Consider the following 19,838-nt stretch of genomic DNA (forward strand, 5'->3'; position numbering starts at 1 on the left):
CTGGGAAGGGGGGACAAGGGGTCAAACTTGGCAACAAGTGAGCTGAGGGGGGCCAGGCCGTGAGGGTCTCCCAGCGCCATTCCTGTCCATGGCTCAGGTGCACCGGAGATGGAGGGGCCGCGTCTGCCAGGCAGGATGGCCAAGGCCATGTGAGCAGGGCTCCCTCAGCCCCAGTGACCCTGCTGGAGCTCCCAGAAGGAGCTCTGGTAAAACAGGGGTCAGGCGGGTCTAAGGGCAGAGGTGGGAACCTGCAGGGTGTGGAGGTAGGGAAGGTGGTTAGAGGAACAGCTTGTTTGTAAGCCCCAGAACCCCCTCTCCAAGCCCCCGGAACCCCATCTCCAAGCCCCCAGAACCCCCTCTCCAAGCCCCCAGGAACCCCCTCTCCAAGTCCCTGGAATCCCCTCTCCAAGCCCCCAGGAACCCCCTCTCCAAGCCCCTGGAACCCCTCTCCAAGCCCCCAGGAACCCCCTCTACAGGCCCCAGGAACCCCTCTCCAAGCCCCCGGAACCCCCTCTCCAAGCCCCCAGGAACCCCCTCTCCAAGCCCCTGGAACCCCTCTCCAAGCCCAGGAACCCCCTCTCCAGGCCCCAGGAACCCCCTCTCCAAGTCCCTGGAATCCCCTCTCCAAGCCCCCAGGAACCCCCTCTCCAAAACTCTGGAACCCCCTCTCCAAGCCCCAGGAACCCCTCTCCAGGCCCCAGGAACCCCTCTCCAAGCCCCAGGAACCTCTCTCCAAGCCACTGAACCCCCTCTCCTGAGGAGTCTGGATGATGCTCCCAAGTAAGGCAGGGATCAAAGTCTCAGAGAGGGACAGTGACATCTCAGTGTCACTCAGCAAGGAGCGGAGGGCAATGGCCCAGAACCCAGTATCTTGGAACTCAGGGGCAAGGACATGTGAAGGAGCTTCTGTCCTCATTACCACACTCCTCTGTCTCCTTCAATCCCCATCATTCCCAGTCCCCTTTCTGCCTCTGGTTTCTGACTGTCCCCTCCCCAGCACTCTGAGGCCAGCATGGGGAAGGTGTTGGGGGTGCTGGGAAGGCCCCCTCCTGGGTATCCAGGCAGCCCAATCCCTTCTCCTCTTTCTACTTTCCTCCTCCCCTTCCTCCCCTCCCCTCCCACTCCCTGGGAATGAGGCCTCCCAGTTGCTTAGCAACCAGCAGAGCCTTGGAAAAAGAAAATGGAAATAGCTCAGGAGGTGCCTCCCCCTGTTAAGGTAGAGGCTCTTGGTGTGTTGGTGGGGGGGCCATGTCTTACTTTGGATATAGCCCAGAGTTGTACCCAAGAAGTCAGGGTTTCTTATCTCTAAGCCATGTTTACGCCCACTACGAAAGGATTTGACTGCCTGGAAAGCTAATGTCAATGTCATCTTTGGTCACATTATTAGAAGCAGTGTTTCCAGAACGTAGGAGGTGACAGACCTGTGGCCTGCAATGTGGGGGAGACCCCCACCTGGAATGATGGCATAGAGAAATTAGCCTGATCGCTCTGGGGATTGAAAAGTACATCTGGCCTGGGAACCTGGAGAAGGCCCCAGCTTCCCATATCTGCAGGGCTGCACTGGGTAAAGCCTGGGAGGTAGAAGCCCCTGTAGTCTTGACCCTACTAGACAGAGCCAGGTTGGCGGGCTGGGGTGTGTGTGAATGGTTTAAGCTGAGCCTGAAGGAAAAACGATAAATAAATAAAACTAACAGAGATTCCGAGTTGCCTTGTTGACTGGGGACTCAGCAGTGGGCGACCCAGGCATCTGCACAGGGCAGAGGGGTGGCCCTAGGTAGTCACCAGGTCCCTGGGGATGACGCAGGCCCAGCCCACAGCCTGTACAGGCCATCTAATCCGGTCTGCACCCCACTTACAGATGGGGACAGCGCCGCCAACCTCATTCATGCCCTGAGGTGTGACCCAAAGGTGCAACCTGTCATCTGTGCGCTCTGGGCCTGCGAGGAAGCGGATTAGAGCCGTGAGCGCCCGTCAATCTCCAGGATTAACTCGCAGAAGGGAGCTTAGCAGGTGGCCCAGAAGTGACCATCCCGCCTCGGGTCTCTGTCCCACAGGGCCGGCGGCCGAGGTCAGCGGCTCCGGGGCCTCCCGCCATGTCCTCCACCGTCAACAACGGGGCGGCCAGCATGCCGTCCCCACCCGACGCCGCCAACGGCTTCCCGCAGCCCGGAGCTTCGTCGGGGGCCTGGCCGCGGGCAGAGGAGGAGCCGCGCGCTGCGGAGCCGGGCCTGGTGAAGCGCGCGCACCGCGAGATCCTGGACCACGAGCGCAAGCGGCGCGTGGAGCTCAAATGCATGGAGCTGCAGGAGATGATGGAGGAGCAGGGGTAAGTGAGGCCGAGGGAGCGCGGGACCAGGCGGCCCGGCCAGCAGGGACCAGCATCGTGGACCCGCTGGGCAACCAGGGCAAGCCCAGCCCACCCTTCGCTGGCTCCTTCCTTATTCAGCCTACCAGCTGCCTTTGAACACCCGCTGGGGCCGGGCTCTGGATTCACAGAAGTCAAGGAGACACAGTCCCCACCCTCCAGAAACACCCAGCCCCCAGGGGGAGGCGCATGTAAACATCAATGACAAGTCCAGCCCCGAGGCCCCCACGCTTGTAATCCCAGTTTCTCCGGAGGCTGAGGCAGGAGGATTGCAAGTTCAGGGCCAGCCTCAGCAACCTTGTCTCAAAATAAAAAATAAAAAGGGCTGGAACTCTAGCTCGGTATAGCACCACTAGGTCTGAGGCCTTGGTTTCCCCATCTATAAAATGGGTGGATCAAGCTGCCAAGCCAGTCCTGCAGCCAGGCAAGAAAACACTTGAACACTTAGCATGTGCCAGGGGTGACTATGGTTTCAGCAAAGGAATCACCTGCTGGGTTCAGGTCACTTCCTATCCTCAAAGATGCCCTCCCACCCCCACGTACCATCGCAGAACAGAAACAAGCAGGTTAACATCCACCACGAGGCAGACTATCATGGTTATAGGACGTGAGGGGTGAGGGCCAAGCACTTCTGGAGCCCCAAGGAGAGATCCTGGGAGCAGAGGGAAGGCTGGCAGGGAACCGGACATTTGAATGGACTCTGAAGGATGAGCAGGAGCTTGTCACACCAAGGAGGAGAGGTAGCAGCAATCCCAATCACGGAGGGCATTCGCCAGTCAGTAAAGGCTGGGGACGCGCACACACGTTCCCAAGTCTAAGGGAGGCCAGAAGCCCTCATTCGGGGCTGGAGGCACAGACACAAAGCTGTTCCAGTCTGTGCAGCTCCAGGGACAGCCGGGGCCCCAAAGCTCCCTTTGGCATCTTCCCTGAGTGCATTGAAACCGTGGACCACCTGCCGCGGGGGCCACCTGTGCCCGGGATCGGGATCTGGAGCTACAGATCTGGAGCCTGAGGCCAGCAGTTCTTCCAAACCGCACCTGTGTCTGAACACACAGGCCTCCTGGGCTCCCCAGGAGGCAGCCAAGATAGGGGAGCATCTCTGCAGAGCAAGAGAGACATTAAAGCTCAGAGATAGCCACTTGCTGAAGGTGGGCCAAGGCTGAGCCTCTACCCAGCCTCCGGGGCAGCTGTAGGCGGGGCTGCTGGCAGGTAGAAGAAACTGAGCAAGGCAGGGCTCACCTCTGGCAGGGACCAGGTAGGACGGAAGAGGCTCCTGCAGAGAGGGATGGCTGAGAGGGAGGATGCAGAGGGCAGAGAGGAGGCCTCCAGCTGGCGGTGAACCACAGGGATGGGCTGCGGGTTCAGGAAAAGGGAATGAAATCCCAGGGGCCGGGTTAGGGGGCGGGGCAGAGCATCCTCTGCAGAGAGCACCTCAGGACCTTTATTAAACCTGCCAACCCTGCTGAGCTGGAGACTCCAGGGCTGTAGGACAGCAGGTGATGTGGGCGGGGGTCAGGGCTACAGGGACAGAGAGGGAACAGCCTCGCCCACTTCTGGCCCTCCTCCCCTGTCCACCCTCCCCGCCCCCACTGCAGCCCTCCTTTTCACCGACCTTCCCTTTGCAGAGCCCATGCTGTCCCTCATCCCCAGGGCCCCTCCCTCCTGAGCCCGAGCAGAGTGGGAAACACCCACTAGATCTCAGGATGTGGTCAGGGTCCCCCGCTGCCCGATTCCTCCTCCAGGGGATCCCTAGACTGGCATCTCCTCTGAAAGCTGGAGTTGCCCTTCCCCACCTTCCTGTCCTTCAGTGGCCGTGTGATCTGGTGGCGAGGGGGACACAGCCACTCTGAGTCCAAGCCGTGCGTGACCTTGGCCAAGCCACAGCTTCCTCGCCTGTACCACAGGCAACCTGCCTTCTGGGGCTGTTCTGGGGGCCCACCAGTCCCTGCCAAGTGCTCAGTAAACACATAGGGACCCAGCTCCTTTATAAAACCTAGTCACTGACGTTCATGTCTGCCAATACGGGTTCATTCGCACTTGACAAATATCGCCACCAGTCACGAGCAGACAGGCTTGCTGGCCCCATTAAAAAGCAATCCCTACCCTTAACGTTGATGGATGGATGGCTAATTTGCTGGCAATTGATGCCCCACTTGACGTCACCTTCCCAGCAGCCTCTGCACACAGCTGTGGGGACCAGGGCCACGGAGCCCCAGTGTTGAGCCCCTCACCCTACCCACCTCTTGTCGTGTGCTCCTTATGAGGACAGCTTGGTTCTGCCCCTAGCTGGGCTGTGGGCCGCGAGCCCCTCCTCTCCCTGTTCTGCTTGCTCATCTGTAAAATGGGGATGAAGCCACCACACCCTCGGAGCTGGTAACGATCATCATGTTTAAAGCAGGGACCGGGCCGGGACAGGCGGGACCAAACCTTTCCTTCCCGGAACCTCACCTGCCTCTGCCCTAGTAAGTGACCCGGGAAGACCCCAAAGCCACAAGGAATTTGGCGAGTCCTTCCTTCAGGGCCTGCAGAAGCCTGAGGGCTGGAGGAGCACCCGAGCCAGGAGGCTGGGCACGGAGGCCGACAGTGCCCGCCCCAACCCCGCTCTCCACCTCTGACTTGGAGCCTGAGGCTTTGGCCAGGCCCGCCAGGCCTTCTTCACAACCTTAGGCAGGCTGCCACCTCCTCAGGGAGTGTGGTTTGGGTAGCAGCCTCCCTGCCCCCATATCAGCCTTAGCCTTCTGGAAAAGCAGAGAGAAGAGGCCCAGGTGACTCCTGAAGCCCTGGTGCCACACTGATCTGGCAGAGGTCTGGGCTGAAAAAAGACAAGGAAACTAGACCCTCTGTCCCCACTTCACTGGAACAAATAAGCTTCAGTTGCTACCATTTACTGAGCACCTACTATATGCCGAGCTCTGTGCAAAGTGCTTTAAGGGCAGCACCTACCTCAAACCTCATGACAACCTTATTAGGCTGGTCAAGTCCCCATTGCATGGATGTAAAAGGTAAGGCTAGGGGCTGGGGAGATAGCTCAGTCGGTAAAGTGCTTGCCTTGCAAGCACAAGGCCCTGGGTTCGATCCCCAGCACCCAAAAAAACAAACAAACAAAAAAAAGTTAAGGCTAGGGAAACTGTACAGATTTGCCCAGGGCACAGAGCTAGTAAGTTGAGGTGCCAGGACTGACACAGGACTACCTAGCTCTACTGCCTGTCCCCTCAATGATGGTACCTTCTGGCCTTGGCAGAGAAGGTTGAGCCTCAGCAATCTGGAGGAAGGAGAGAAGCAGAGGTGGCAGCCACACTTGAGATCTCTGTGCAATAACCAGGTGACATCCCTGGTCCCTCAGCTTCTCCCAGCAAGACACCCCAGGGCAGAGAAACCCTCCCCAAGTCTCTGAGCTGGTTCAGACCAACACTGCCGCCTCCAACCGTGCCTGGGTTGGGCAGCTTGCCCGCGACCTACTGGCTCTGGGGTGAGTTCCAGGCCCCAGCACGTGGGCCAGTCCAGGTCTCAGAGAAACCCACCTCCCAGCCACTGCACGCTCCACGGACCCCCAGCTATGGGGGCTCTGACCCTGCTCTGCAGCCCCACCCGAGCACCTGTAGAGCTGGCTCGCTCTGAGCCATCTCCTCCCCAGTCCTGCCTGGCCCAGGGTCTCAGGCCAGTGCCTCCTTCTCCCTCCCAGGAGTCTATGAGTCAGGGGCTGAGTGCCGTTTGTCTCTGCATTGTCTTTGTAACAATGACAAGCGAGTGTCCTGAGGAGAAGGTGACATGGAGCAGTTGTTCTGTGCCTCCGTTGCTCAGAGAGAGGCCACCAATCCTTCTTTCTGGGCCCTGGGACAGTCCAACTGTCCAGACCAACAAGTAGCCAGGCCAACAGGCCTCCCAGAAAATGCCGAGACTGAGATCTGCTGCGCCAGGACCCTGTCCTCCCTATCACGGCTGCACAGAAGCCTGAGCCTGCAGAGAGTCGGGTCAGGGACAGGCTAAGAAGGAGCCAGTACTCCTGATCCAGCCCCCATGCCTTTCAGTGGGTCCCCCTGCATCCTCCCTCCCAGATCACTCTTGTCGGCTGCTTTCCCTCCACTCTCAGGTTACTCTGACTCACCATCTCCTACATGAATCTGGACAGTGGCTTGATGCCAGCCTGCCTGCTCCCAGGTCCCTGTCCCCACTGTGTCCAGCTCCCTATCCTCCAGCCACACAGCACTGGAACCATCTTCAAACTCTCCAGTGCGTCTCCCTCACCAGCTACTCATTTATCAGAACACTTTGGATGCCACAGCATGGCAGGCATGATGCCAGGCACTGGGGACATCACAGCCAACTAGACAGAGCCCATGCCCTCAGGGAACTCCAGGCCAGTGCAGGATACAGACAAGTCAAGAGATAATTACTGGAGCAGGAAGCACCGGCCAGGGTCTGGGAGGACTAGGTTGCTATGGAAACACAAATGCAGTCACAGAACTGGTCAGGGGGACCCATCCTGCTGTCGACATCCAGAGAGGCAAGTCTGTGCTTTAGCCATGACCGGTTCCACAACCTGGAAGCCGATCTACCAGTCAAAGGACGCATGTGTTTGTTTTAAGGCTCTAAACTTGCTAACTTGCTGTCCTGCTAATGTTTGTGGAAGGAGTGCAGGAAAAGATAAAGGAGGAAAGAGAGACTCCTTGCGAGAGGACAGCATACCATTTTCATAGATAGACTAGTGGGAGGGTTGGCCCTGTCGGGGGCACAGACACAGGATGTAATCAGATGACAGAGGCCAGGAAAGTGCTGTCACAGAGCTGCAGAGAGAGCATGATGAAGACCCCAGGCCGGGTGCCGGGGGTGGGGAGGAGTGGATAGCTCTGCCCTTTAGCTCCTAGCCCGAGCCTGAGCTCCAGGAGGGAGAACAAGGGCAGAGAAGCCAGGAGCTTCCATTCCAGGCCCAGATTTCTTCCACCCCTCTCAAGCCAGCAGCAGAGGGGGGCAATGGATGTTCCACGAGGACCCAGGCAAGCCCCTTGGCAGCCTTGACCTTGCAGAGGTCGGCCTGCTCTGAGGACCTGCCAAGGCTGCTGTGAGGATCAGCTGTCAGTGAGACCAAGAGAGCAGAAAAGGCCATGCCTGCCAGGCACGGTGGCACAAGCCTGTAATCCCAACAGCTCGGGAGGCTGAGGCAGGAGGACTGCAGGTTCAAGGCCACCCTCAGAAACTTAGCAAGGGCCTCAGCAACTTAGCCAGACCCTGTCTCAAAATAAAAAATAAAAAGGACTGGGGATGTGGCTTAGTGGCTAAGCATCCCTGGGTTCAATTCCTGGTTAAAAAAAAAAAAAAAAAGGTGGGAGACATGCCTGTGTCCCAGCCAGGATCCTCACTTCTCCTGAGAAACGTCCCCGAGATGTTAGACAGCGACCTCTGAGGCTGGAGTCTGGCACACACCCGGGTCAGCTCTCCCACCTCTGGGAACAACTCTTTGGTTTGTTTGTCTTACTTTTCTGTTGCTTCTCTCAGCATCTCAGGCTGGCCCTGAACTCCCTGGCTAGGTGACGCTCTACTTCCCATGTCACTGGGACTAAGGCCACGCCTGGCTTAACTCCTCCCTCTGGCTGATGGGGTATGGGTGGTCTGTTCGGGCGGTTGGTTGCTGGCCCAGTGCACATGGTCAGGCCTTGAGCTTCCTCAGTGCAGAGGGCCTGGCAGGGTTCTGTGGCTTCAGACAGGTTCTCGCCAGCTGGGGGTGCCCTTGTGACCCTGGGCTGGGGAAGAGGCGAAGGGAGCGAGCACAAGCCAGGAAAGCAGCCCTTCAGCTCCCTGTGCCCCACAGGTACTCGGAGGAGGAGATCCGGCAGAAGGTGGGGACGTTCCGGCAGATGCTGATGGAGAAGGAAGGAGTGCTCACCAGGGAGGACCGGCCTGGGGTCCACATGTGAGTGCTCCCTGGGAGGGGCAGGCTCTGGCACAAGGGAGCCAGAGGACTGTCCAGGTCCTCCCTCAGGTGGTGGGACCAGGGTGGGTGGAGGAGGGGAGTGTGGACCCTGCTGACTGGGAGCTCTGACCTGGTCCAGCACACAAGTCAGGGACACCTGGGTGTCACCAAAGGCCTCCCCCTGCCCGTCCCATCTTCTATCTAAGGCTCAGCAGTGGGAGGGGTGGGAGATACAGCCCACAGGGAATCCTGGGCTGCAAATGAGGAAACTCCAGAAATGCTCTGACCCCAGCATTGTCACTGGCTGGCTGCATGACCCCAGAGCAAACATGTGCTCCAAAAGGTGGAAACCCACACACCAGTGCCATTGCTGTGGTGGCCAAAGGCTCAGCAGGGCCAAAGGCTCAGCAGGGCACGAGGGTGTGGGCTCCCAGGAGGCCTCGCCTCTGCAGCCTCAGGACGGGGAGCGGTGGTGAGCTGTGGGTTGCACAAACAGGAAGTTGCAGAGAGGTAGATCTGGACTCAGATCAGAGTGGACCGTGCATCACTTGCAACCATGAGGAAGATGGGTCAGGTGGCATTAGGTGGGTGGGCACAGGCTGTGCCTGCTGGGGTCCAGTCGTGACTGGAGGGTTGGCCCAGCTCTGCACCTGCCAGGTGGCATGTGCTTGGGCTGTGATTGCATCCACTTGAATGGGCCTTCCCCTTCCTAGCGTCCAATTTCCTCAGCAGCACCAGCATCCCGGGCTTCTCTGACTGGAAGTGTAGGACAAGAACCCCAGTGGGGACTTCCCTACCACCTACTGCATTGCCAGGACCGACTATGTTCCAAGTTGCCTAATTAAACCTCATGTCTCTGGCCAGGATCGTAGTGAAAGCAGTCAGAGACAACCTCAGGTTTGGCAGGGAGTTCAAGGGTGACCTCAGGGAGCCAGGCTCAGCCTCCTCTCTGGACCCCAGGTGAGGATCCAGGGGTGGCCAACACCAAGTCCTTCTCTTCAGCCTCCCAGAACTCAGAGCCGCCACACCATCCCCTGTCTTCACGGGCAGAGCGGGCCCTTCTCCTCCCTTCTCATCTTCCTGACACCAGATTCTCTCTGATGCTACCACCAACCAAGAAGATCCTGACTTTCTGAACTGTGCCCCCTCAAACAGCCCCAAGGCCCCTCTAGAAAGTCATCCATGCTTTCCTCTCCCATCCGGTGGGAGCAAGAACGAGAGACCTTCTGGATTCTACTTTTCCCACTTTCTCAGAACCTTCCCTGTGACAACCGCCCCCCTTGCTCAAGCTGGCAGTTCTTCCCTTTCTCGGGTTCCTTCCTCTTAGCCTAGTTCCAATCCCAAAGAAGACAGCAACCCTGCTTTTTAGTTTAACTACAGCCCCATGTTTTCCTTTCCTTTATCGGCCTAAGTTTCATAAGGAGTGTATGGTACCCATTGTCTCCACTTCTGTAAACCACGGAGATCTGGCTTCGGCCCCCATGACTCTCAGGTCTGTGTGGCCAGGCCACCTGGGCTCTGCTGACCCTGGCACATGGCTTCTCCGCAGGCCGTGGCCTCTCTCTGACATGTACTGCCACTGTGCTTCCCCTTCTGGAAGCCCACGTTCCCCTCTGCTCCCAGGATGCAGCTCTCCATGAATTCCTCTGCCCCTCTGATGGCTTCTGCTGAGTCCCCTTCCCCTGCCCACCTCCCAGAGGTTGGTTTTCCACCACGCTGTCAGTTTCAGGACAGGATCTTTATCATTTCATTTGCTTGTATCTTGTACCTAGAACAGTGTGACTTGCCCTGTTTTCCCCGAAGCCCGGGTTTCTCCATTCATGTAGCGAGAGAGGAGTCGTCTTACCCTTCAGGCAGCTTAAATGGTATTAAAATAGTATTCCCAACAATGAAGCAACCGCTGAAGCAGCTGGCGGCCAGTGCCTGGAACAAAGGCTGAGGGGAGCTGTCCGTGGTGCTGAATCCAGGCTGCCCTGGTCGGAGGCAAAGAGGCGGCCTTGATGGAGGGCAGGTCACAGTTCCTAGGGACCCAGCATCTGACCAGGTCTTCGCTTCTTAGCTCACTTCTTAGAAGGGGGATGGGAGAGAGAGCACAGGCTCTGGAGACAGACACCACCATGGCTGGCCAAACCTCTAAGTTCCCAGTGAACCCCGTGGGATCCCAGTTCCACTAGACCCTACTGTGTGACTTGGGCAGGTCCTTGACTTCTCTGGGTCTCCAGTGATTTATCTATGAAATGGAGTTGTGAGTGCCTATGTCACAGGGTTGTTGAGGAAACTAAATGAGACAGCGTGCGGGGGGATCAAAGCCTGGCAGACGGCAAACACACACGTCACCACTAGAAAACCACCACCACCATCCCAGGTGCTCACCTGACCTTGATTTATTCCCTTCTGCCCGGCTGTCTTCATCCTCTGCCAACTGAGGGGGTCCCCCCAGGGCCTATGAAGCCCTTTGACCTCCAGCAGTCCCTGTTTCTTTCCTTTGTACCTCACACTCCCCCCCTTGTAGACTATGGGGACATGGAGAAATTTGATGCCCTCCTAGATTTAAATGACAAAGCCAGACCACCCTGGGGGCTTTGAAGGACTATAAGAGCACAGGCTGGCTTCATGACAGGGGCAGGGTCACTTCTGGAGCTTTCTGTCCCCAGGGGCTGTCCTTCTTCCCTAGGTTAACTGGTTTGAGTGACAGCTCCTTATGACAGTCACCTCTGTAGTCCACCCTCCTTACTGGACACCAGAACATCATGCTACTGCAGTGTCTAGATACGACTCCATAGATGGTGGGGATCAAGTGGAATGAGATGAGCAGGTGTTTGGAAACTCTTCCCTTTAGGAGGTGGAACTGCAGAGACACTAACAAGACAGCTGGACTTAAACTGGGTTGTGGGGGAGGTGAAGGGGAGAAGGAGTGAGGTGCCGAAAACAGAGCAGCTTTTGGCTCTGGAGGTTGTTTGGATGTGGAGAGTCCTCTTTAGCCACCTGTGGCTCCTTAGCACCCATGAGACCAAGCCTGGGTTCCTTTGCCTGGTGTACAACCTCCCTGCTCTGGAGCCCCGGCCCCATCTCCCCTCTTGGCATCGGCCAGCCTGACTGCTTGCTGTTCCTCCGAGTCCTGCACGTTTCCACTTTTATTCTGGACCCCAGCCCCCAAACACTCTAGCCCCCTCCACATGGGTTCAAGTACACCTGTTCAAGTATACACACACACCCACCATACACACGGCCTTTAAAAACCACATTGCTGATCTCTCTGGGGGAAAAATTGCCTCTTCTCCTCTTCTGAGCACATTCAGTGTTTCCTGTGCTTCTCCTGGCTGCCTTCGATTCTTATTTCTTCCCCAGTCCAACAAACAACCTTTAAGAAACATTGTTTTCATAGTTAGATAACAAAATCCTGGGAAAGACAGTTTGTGAAAAACAGTACTCATAAGCTGCTTCCTCACATGAACAGAAGGACCAAATGCCAGGCTTCCCCCCTCCCCACTCCAGCGTAGCTGATGTTGTACAGAGTGTGACCTCTCTGTTCCTCCTTGTTTCAGCCACAAGATGGGAATATTAATGATGGTCCCCGTGTCACAGAGCACCCAGTGATCAAATGCGATGAGTACATGCTAATTGATCGGAGAGTGCCTGTCACCTGGGCTGTAATTATAACAGGCAGCAGCTCACCATGTGGTGCTAGAGCTGATCCCTCCTGTTCCCACTCTAACCAAGGTCCGTGACAGTCCTGGCACGCAGGCTGAGTGACTGGGCAGAGAGGGCAGACCCTGTGCCAGGAATCCCCCCTCTTTCTAGATGCGTTCATCAGCCTGTTGGCCGTGATGCTCCAGGCTAATGGGAACCAGCGGAAGTTAATTAGCAACACTGCTGGCTAAGGAAGAGCATGTGACATGAGGTCTCCAGGGTCTGAGCTCTGCTGGGTGGCAGGACCAACATGTCCTCGTAGGGCTCTGTTCCCACCACAGTACATCTTCTGTCCCTCAGCAGCAGACTGCACCTGCTTTGGCCAGTTCTTCGAGGCTCATTTTGTTGGCACAGTGGGGTGCCACCTCCTCTGCCCACTCCGTAGACATGATGAGGGTCAGCTAGGTAACGAACATGAACTTAAGAGCATAAAATGCTAAACACATGTGGTGCACACATCCACAGCTGTCCCCATGAAATAGGGAGGGTCAAGCTAAAAGCCCAGCTCTGGATACAGTCTATGGCAGGGAAGGCCCACCAGCAAATTCAAGGGCTGTCCTGTCTGCCCGTGAATTCTCAAAGCCAGGTGTAGCTGGGCACAGTGGCACATGCCTGTAATCCCAGCTGCTTAGGAGGTTGAGGCAGGAGGATCACAAGTCCAAAGCCAGCCTCAGCAATTTAGCGAGGCCCTGTCTCAAACTAAAATGCAGAAAAGGGCTGGGGATGTGGCTCAGTGGTTAAGCACCCCTTGGTTCAATCCCTAGTACTCGAAAAAAAAAAAAAAAAATAGGCCAGTTGCACAGCTGAACTTAATATTTGCCTTAAAGGTCCCAACTCTACAGGAACTAGTCCTTTCTCTCTCTGGGTCTGTTTTCCCATCTATAAAATGGGTACAGGGACAAGAAAAGAGAACCTGGGGTTCTAGCCCTGTGGAAACCCCCCTCAAACAGATGTAGTGGAACCAGGAGCACAAAGCCAGCAAAGCAGCAAAGGGGGCTGAGGTGGTAGCTCGGTGGCAGGGCACATGGTCGGCATGCTCAAGCCCTGAGTTTGAGCCTCAGGACCACAAACAAAACCAGCAATAGAAGCCTCAGTCCACATCCATTTTTATCCCTGGAACTCCCAGCACAGGGCTGGGAACATGGCTCAGTGGTGGACCACTTGCCTAGCATGTGTGAGGGCTTGGGTTCAATCCCCAGCACTGGAAAAAAAAAACAAACCAAAGGAAAAAAAAAAACCAAGAAGATGAAGGATTTGAGACCTTGCCCATCCTGAGCCTGCTTACCTTAAGCTCATCCTCCAATGCTCCCCAGCAGATAAGACCCCAACAGTCTCCATCTAGCAGGGACAGGAAAGTGAGAGACACCCTGTCTAAGAGGGTGGATGGGGGAGGCAGTAGAGGGTGGGAAGAAAATGTCCTCCAGGAGGTGCAACCCAGACTGAGCTATTTTATTTTGTAAATAACCTTCAGCATGTTCGCGTCAGGATCAACTGAAGCTCCCTCCCCAACTGGCTCACCCACATACTATCTGAGGTGCCCTTATGTCGCTAAAGACTATATTTTATGTGTCAGACATTCCTGTGTATGAGGAGCTGTGCAGTGGGCGATGGGCCCTAGGAGCACAGAGGGCTGGACAGGCGGAGGGAGTTGGAGATTCCAGGACAGGGACAGGAGGTAGGAGGCCACTGGCTTCAGGAAAAGCAACCCAGAGAGAAGCAGAGAGGTTTGAATGAAGGGATGTGGGGGTGTTTGACTCTGCGGGGGCAGGAGGATGACATGAGTCTCTCCTCCATCACCCCAGAAAAACCTCCCTACCACCATGTGACTCCAAGGCTGTCAGGGCCAGCTGGGTGTTTGGGAATTGGACGACAGTCTTAAGACTGGCCTCAAGGCTAGATAAACCTGTCATATTTGGGTTACATTTTTTCTTACCAAATTGGCCTTTAAATGGTCAATTAGAGGGTGCCTTGCTGGAGACTGGTCCCCTAAGACTCTTCTTCACCCCATACCTGTGACCTGCCTCCTTTCGCTCCGTCTCTTTTTTCTGCACCGCTGTGTCATTTCTCCCTGGAAGAGGCTTTGGTGTGTAGGTGCCAACAGAGGACCCCTGCCTGACAGTGGCTACCAGGTGCAGGCAGAACAGTCACAGGCCAGGACTCCTATCGGGGGCTTCACAGAGAGATGCTACTTAATCCTCTGCTCAAAGCTGGGACATTCTTTTCCTCCTTGCAGAGATAAGGACCTCCATCTGTCAGCCCAGTCATGCCTGGATTCAAACCCACCTGTGTGAATCCAAAGCTCATATCCTTAACACTCTGCCTTCAAGCCCTGGCCTCCCTCCTGCTGTGCCCAGAAGGGTGAGCCAAGTGGGCGGCACCCAGGAGAGAAGGCAGTTCTCCTGAAACCAGGGCTGAGCCTCCCCCTAGGAGGGGCCCCATCTGAGCCACTATGGATGACAAATGGAAGACGAGGGTTCACCCCCTGGAACCCATTCTAGTGATGCCAGGCCTCTGGAAAGCCACTTGTAAGCTTCTTTAGGAAAAAAAAAAAAAAAATGTCCAGCATTCATTACCTCTGTGAATTTCCCCAAAAGTCCTGTAACAGTTATCACTCCATCTTGGAGAAGCAGTGCAGAGAAGGGCCTCACAGGGCTGGGGTGTAGCTCCAGGCTAGACTGCTTGCCTAGCGTGCACAGGGCCCTAGGTTCAATGCCCAGCATCAAGAGGGGGGAGGGGGCAGGGCATATGACAGGTCCCAGGCCACACAGTGGCTCAGCGACGACGCATGATGAGAGCTTGTCTGAGGCTTCCGAAACCCACGCTCTTCCCCAGCTGCCTGTAGACAGGAAAACAAGGGCAACACCCTGAGAAAGACGGGGAGCGACAAACATCCGTGGCGGACAAGGACTAGGGGCTCCACAGTTGAGCAGGGACGAGAGGTGGCCGGTCCCTGCTGACATAAGCAGGGACTTCTGCAAGACGGATGGCAAGTGCGGGAAGCCGCAGAGTGCCGAGGCTGGCACCCTCCGCCGCTGGCGGGTGATTGATGAGGACAGCCCAGCAGCGGGAGAAGAGCAGCGAGGCCTCAGGAGGCTGCAGAGGAGAGGCTATGAATATTTCAGAGGCTGAGGCCAGGGCGGGAGGAGGAGGAGAGGAGGGGAAGAGACACGGGCCATCAGCAGGGGGTAAGGGGATCAGGGACTCAGAAAGACAGATGTCAACGAAGGGGAGCTCAGGAGGGGGCGAGAGTGGGGCTCAGTGAGGGAAGGAGGGTGGGGAGGGGCTCCGGAATAGGGCAGCGGGGGTTCACAGACACAGGGGTCAACAGCTGGCTCAGTGAGGGGGCGGGGGCATAGGAGGAGACTCGGTGAGGAAGGGGCTCAGGAGCGAGGGCAGCCTGAGAGGGGTAGAACTTACAAGGGATGAGGGCTAAGTGGACGCCTGGGTGCTCCTCTTTCTCTTTGGCATACCTTGTCCCCGTAGGCTGGGGACCAAGAAGGGCAGAGCCGGGTTAGGTTACCCAAATCTCCGCCTGGTCTCGAAGGGTGGGACCGCAGATCCCGCGCCCCGGCTCATGCCTCCCAGGCCCTTCCCTGGAGCCGCCGCTGCACCCCAAGGACCTCGGGGCCAGGTGAGCGCGCGGCGTCCAAGAACGGGCAGCGGGCAGGTGGTCAGCGTCCTTGTCGCCGGCAGTGTGGCGGAGACTCCGCGGCCAACCGAGGGCACAGAGCCGGGCCTGGAGTACGCGCCCTTCGAGGAGGACGACGGCCCAGTGGACTGCGACTGCCCGGCCGCCTGCTACCGCGGGCACCGGGGGTACAGGTGAGCGGCCGCCGCGGCGGGGGGGAGGGCAGCGCGGGGCCGCCCCGCTCACCGCCCCGCGCCCCTTCTCGCCCAGGACCAAGCACTGGTCCAGCAGCTCAGCGTCGCCCCCTCCCAAGAAAAAGAAGAAAAAGAAAGGCGGCCACCGGAGAAGCCGGTGAGAGAGGCACAGGGCCCCGGGCGGGCGCGGGAAGGGCGGAGGTGCCTGTCCGTGAGCAACACCCATTTGTGAACCCTGCCCTGTCTCAGCTCCTCCCACTACTCACCCCCTCCCCTCACTCAGCTCCTCCCCTTCGCTAGGCCCCGCCCATCGTTGAGCCCCTTCCCTTCTCCGAGACCCCACCCCCCAGAACCCGACACACCAACCTTCCCTCCCATGTTACCATCCCCCTGACCCTCCCCCAAGGTTTCTGCACCCACCACCCCAAATGTGAGCTCCCTCATATGTCCTTCCCCCATGTCTTTGTCCCCCCTTCCTTGCCCTGAGTGAGACCCTAGGGCCCCGATTAACATGTCTATCTGTCCTTTCTCCTGACATCTACCCTCAGCAAAAAGAGGAGAATAGAGTCAGACTGCAGGTCAGTAATGAAGGTGGTGGGCAGGTTGGGGCCCAGGGTGGGGCATGTCAGTGGGTGGGGGGGACCCCAAAGCCGTCCTGCAGATAGGAGGCCAGACATCTTAGGTCCTGGACTCTGGACACTGCCAATGTGCCAGCTTTTCCCCACCAAGGCTGGGAATCCCACCACTGGAAGCCCTAACCTTTGGGTTTCAACCACCCTAGTTTATAATGCCAAGGGACCCAGAAGAGTAACGGGGACCAAGGATGACTACCTGTAGGGACCTTGACAATCCAGTCTTTGGACCTGGGGTCACTCCACAATGGGGAGTTAGAATCCTAGAATCCCACTCCCAGCTTCCATACCCCAGGCCCCCAGGCTTTTACAGTCATTTCTAGCTCCCCTCCCCAGCTCACTAGACCCCACCCCTGTGTCCACAGCTGTGGGAGCGCCTCACCCCTGCGCAAGAAAAAGAAGAGTGTAAAGAAGCACCGCAGAGACAGGTACCCTACTGCCCCCCACCCCGGCCTCCCCTCACTTCCCTGCACCCAGGACTGGGATCCCCAGGTCAAGCCAGGCCGGCTCAGGAGAACTCCTTTATCACCGTACAGGTCTGATTCCGGGTCCAGGAGGAAGAGGCGGCACAGGTGAGCAGTGCCGTGTGGAGCACAGGGACAGGGGCGTAGGGTCCCTGAAGCCCACAGGAAGCCATGACAATGATGGGGGAGGGGGTCATGGGTCCGGTCCAGCTCCAGCCTCCAACTCTGGGACTGCTTCCCAGAGCCAGGGGGTGGAGGGGAGTAGTGGGCACACCAACTCTCTGCGACCTTTGTCTACTCCAGGAATCAACTTTTGACATGGGTGCCCCAAGAATTTCCAGTGTCCAAGGGGTGTGTCTGAGATGACCCCAGATGTGCAGGGAAAGCAGATGCCAGGCGGAAGGAAAGAGCGTTGAGGGCTCAGTGCATGCAGGAAACAGTGGGTAGACTGGGGCTAGAGGTGGCCTTTCTGAGGGGCAGGTACCAGTCCCCTGCAGGTCTGACTGCCAGGCCAGGGAGCTGCGTCCACCCAGGCCAGCATGGGTGCTGTAAGCAGGACAGTAGCTTATTCAGGACATATTGGGGGAGGGGAAAGGAGGAGAAGAGAGGAAAGGCCCAGGCAGACGCCCCAGAATGGCCAAGGGGGAGCACAGAGATGATACCAAGAAAGTAGGAAACTCAGCCCAGCGGGGGAGGATGGTGCCTGGGACCGGAGTTGTGGGGCAGTTATGTTCCCACGGTTGACTTCAGAGCCAGGCCTCCTTCCAGCAGCCCTGAGGAGGGCCAAGTGCCTGAGACCATTGGCAACACTGCTCCTTCCCCTGCAGTTTCCCCAATTTCCTGTCTTCCCTCCATCCCACCCACCTGCCACCCAAGCCTTTGGGTCATTATGGGCCCCTCCTGTCCCGGGTGGCCGCCATCAGCATGGGTACTGGAAGTGAACAGGGCTAGGCCAGCTCATGGGAAGACTGAGGTCGCCAGGAGGCGCGCAGCTTCCAGAGCTCAAACCCTCGCCTCCTGGGCCTGCCTCCACTCCATCTGCTCCTGAGGGAAAGGCATGTCATCTTTCTTTGCATTGCTTCATTCTGGGATCAGAAGGACTGAAGGAATCTAGTGTCACCAGTGAGGACAGGCTGAGAGGTGGCATCAGGGAGGGTAGCACCTATGGGGACTTGGGGCAGGTTGAGACCTTTGAGGAAACTTCTTGAACTTTTTGCATCAGAAGCAGAAGGTGCTGGGGATGGGGGAGATGCCCCAGAGAGCTGTATGGGATGGGGTGGGCAACTTTGGGGAGAAGTCACTGGAATGGATCCAGAAGTCACTGAAAGGCAAGGCAATCACACCAAGAGAAACATCCCTATCCCAAAGCCCAGGTGAGCTGGCCCAGGGCCTGATCACGGCCTGAAAGGACAGGGCATAGGGGCACAAAAAAGGTATGAGGGGCCATCTTACCACAGTAGCTCATTAGGTGACCTGTCCCAAGAGATCTCCTAAGGCAAGGCAAGTCACATCTTCATTCCTGGTAGACTTGAGCCCTGATGCTGCCAGATCCCCCCAAAACAACCCTCTTTTCCTTTTGGGACCTGGAAGCACCCTAGCATGACAGGATGGTAGGTCCCTGCCAGTCAGGGAGGCTCAGGCCCTGGGAGGAACACATTTCAGGCCAGACCCAGGCACAGTTCTGCTCCAGAACTCCAAGGCCACATGCACCCCTGTGCTGCTCAGGCCTGGTCTCTGCTTCCTACAGATCTCGAAGCCCCAAGAGCAAACGGAAAGAAAAGAACAAAGAGAGGAAGAGGTGAGCCCCCCTCCCCTCTCCGCAGGCAGCAAACTAGCCTTTTAGCATCACAGAATCAGGCCTCAAAGAGAGCTGACCCATGGTGCTCACCTTGCCCAGATGGGATTTATCCCAGACCCAGAGAGGAAGCCAGGAGCCCCAGGTGAGCCAGTGGCACAGCTGGAACCCAGGCCATTGTCTCCCAGTCCAGGGTCCTTTCCAACCTAATCTTTGTGACCCCCCTTCCCTCCCCACCCTCAAGTCACAAGAGCACCAGATGAGGGATGGCGAGATCTTTGGAAGCTGGGACTGCCTGGGGAAGAAAGGCGCCTTTTCCAAACTCTCACATATGACCTTAGGGACCAGCTGGCCTCTGCCCCAGCACTAACCCCTTTTGGGTTAGCTTTGTAGGCGGCCACGGGGAGCGGGATCTGCAGTGGCCTCCATCAGACTTTCACCCGGTCCCTGCAGGCAGGTCAGGAAACCCCAGGGCTAAGGTGGGCAGAGCTCAGGCGCTGGCTGATTCCCCTCCCCCACCCAGGCCTCACGCAGAGTCCCCGAACCGGAGATCCCACCGCCACAGCAGCGGCAGTTCTCCCAGCCCCTCGCTGTCCTCGCACTTCAGTGACTCCGGATCACCTGGCAGGTAGGCTTAACCCTGGGAGGGTTCAAGGTGGGCGTCAGCTCGGCATTTTTTTCCCCTTTTTTGAGGGGTTGCAGGGAGGGAGTGTTGCAGATTAAGCACCCCCAGGCCGGTTGGCAGGGCTGGTGGGCGGACATCAACTGATCAGTCGGTAGAAGTTGGCCAGGGGCGTTCAGGTGCCCACCTGCAGGAAGAGCTGAGGGTCCGCATACCTGAAGCAATGACAATCATGACACTGTGGCTAGTTCAGGTTCAAAGGGAGGGTGGGAGTGTCCCCGCTGAGTGCGGGGGAGCGGCCTCCTGCAGAGGGGGCGTCCCACGCGGGCTCCCCCATGCCCCCACCCCCCAGGCTGAGCCCCAAGCACCGAGACGATGGGCGGAAGACGGGCAGCCAGCGGTCCAGCGGGAGCCGGTCGCCTTCCCCGTCGGGCTGCAGTGAATGGGGGTCGCCCCAGCAGAACGGCGGCAGCAGGCAGCGGAGCGGAGCGCACCGTGGCCGCCCCGGCTCAGCGCACAGCCCGCCCGATGTACGTACGC

General features: G+C 57.7%; 1 protein-coding gene across 2 annotated transcripts in view; it reads left to right on the plus strand.

Moving 5' to 3' along the window:
- Positions 1-19,838, plus strand: part of Srrm3 (serine/arginine repetitive matrix 3) — a 54,322-nt gene that overhangs the window by 18,461 nt on the left and 16,023 nt on the right. For both annotated transcript variants that reach the window (XM_047534120.1, XM_047534121.1), the window contains exons 2-11: positions 2,055-2,326; positions 8,172-8,273; positions 15,657-15,785; positions 15,862-15,942; positions 16,334-16,363; positions 16,783-16,845; positions 16,954-16,989; positions 18,629-18,679; positions 19,200-19,304; positions 19,651-19,828. In XM_047534120.1, the coding sequence (XP_047390076.1) occupies positions 2,094-2,326; positions 8,172-8,273; positions 15,657-15,785; positions 15,862-15,942; positions 16,334-16,363; positions 16,783-16,845; positions 16,954-16,989; positions 18,629-18,679; positions 19,200-19,304; positions 19,651-19,828 (1,008 nt within the window). In that variant the 5' untranslated portion in view covers positions 2,055-2,093. The remainder of the gene's footprint in view (positions 1-2,054; positions 2,327-8,171; positions 8,274-15,656; positions 15,786-15,861; positions 15,943-16,333; positions 16,364-16,782; positions 16,846-16,953; positions 16,990-18,628; positions 18,680-19,199; positions 19,305-19,650; positions 19,829-19,838) is intronic.

The sequence above is a fragment of the Sciurus carolinensis genome, chromosome 18 (genome assembly GCF_902686445.1).
Source record: "Sciurus carolinensis chromosome 18, mSciCar1.2, whole genome shotgun sequence".
Taxonomy (NCBI): Eukaryota; Metazoa; Chordata; class Mammalia; order Rodentia; family Sciuridae; genus Sciurus; species Sciurus carolinensis.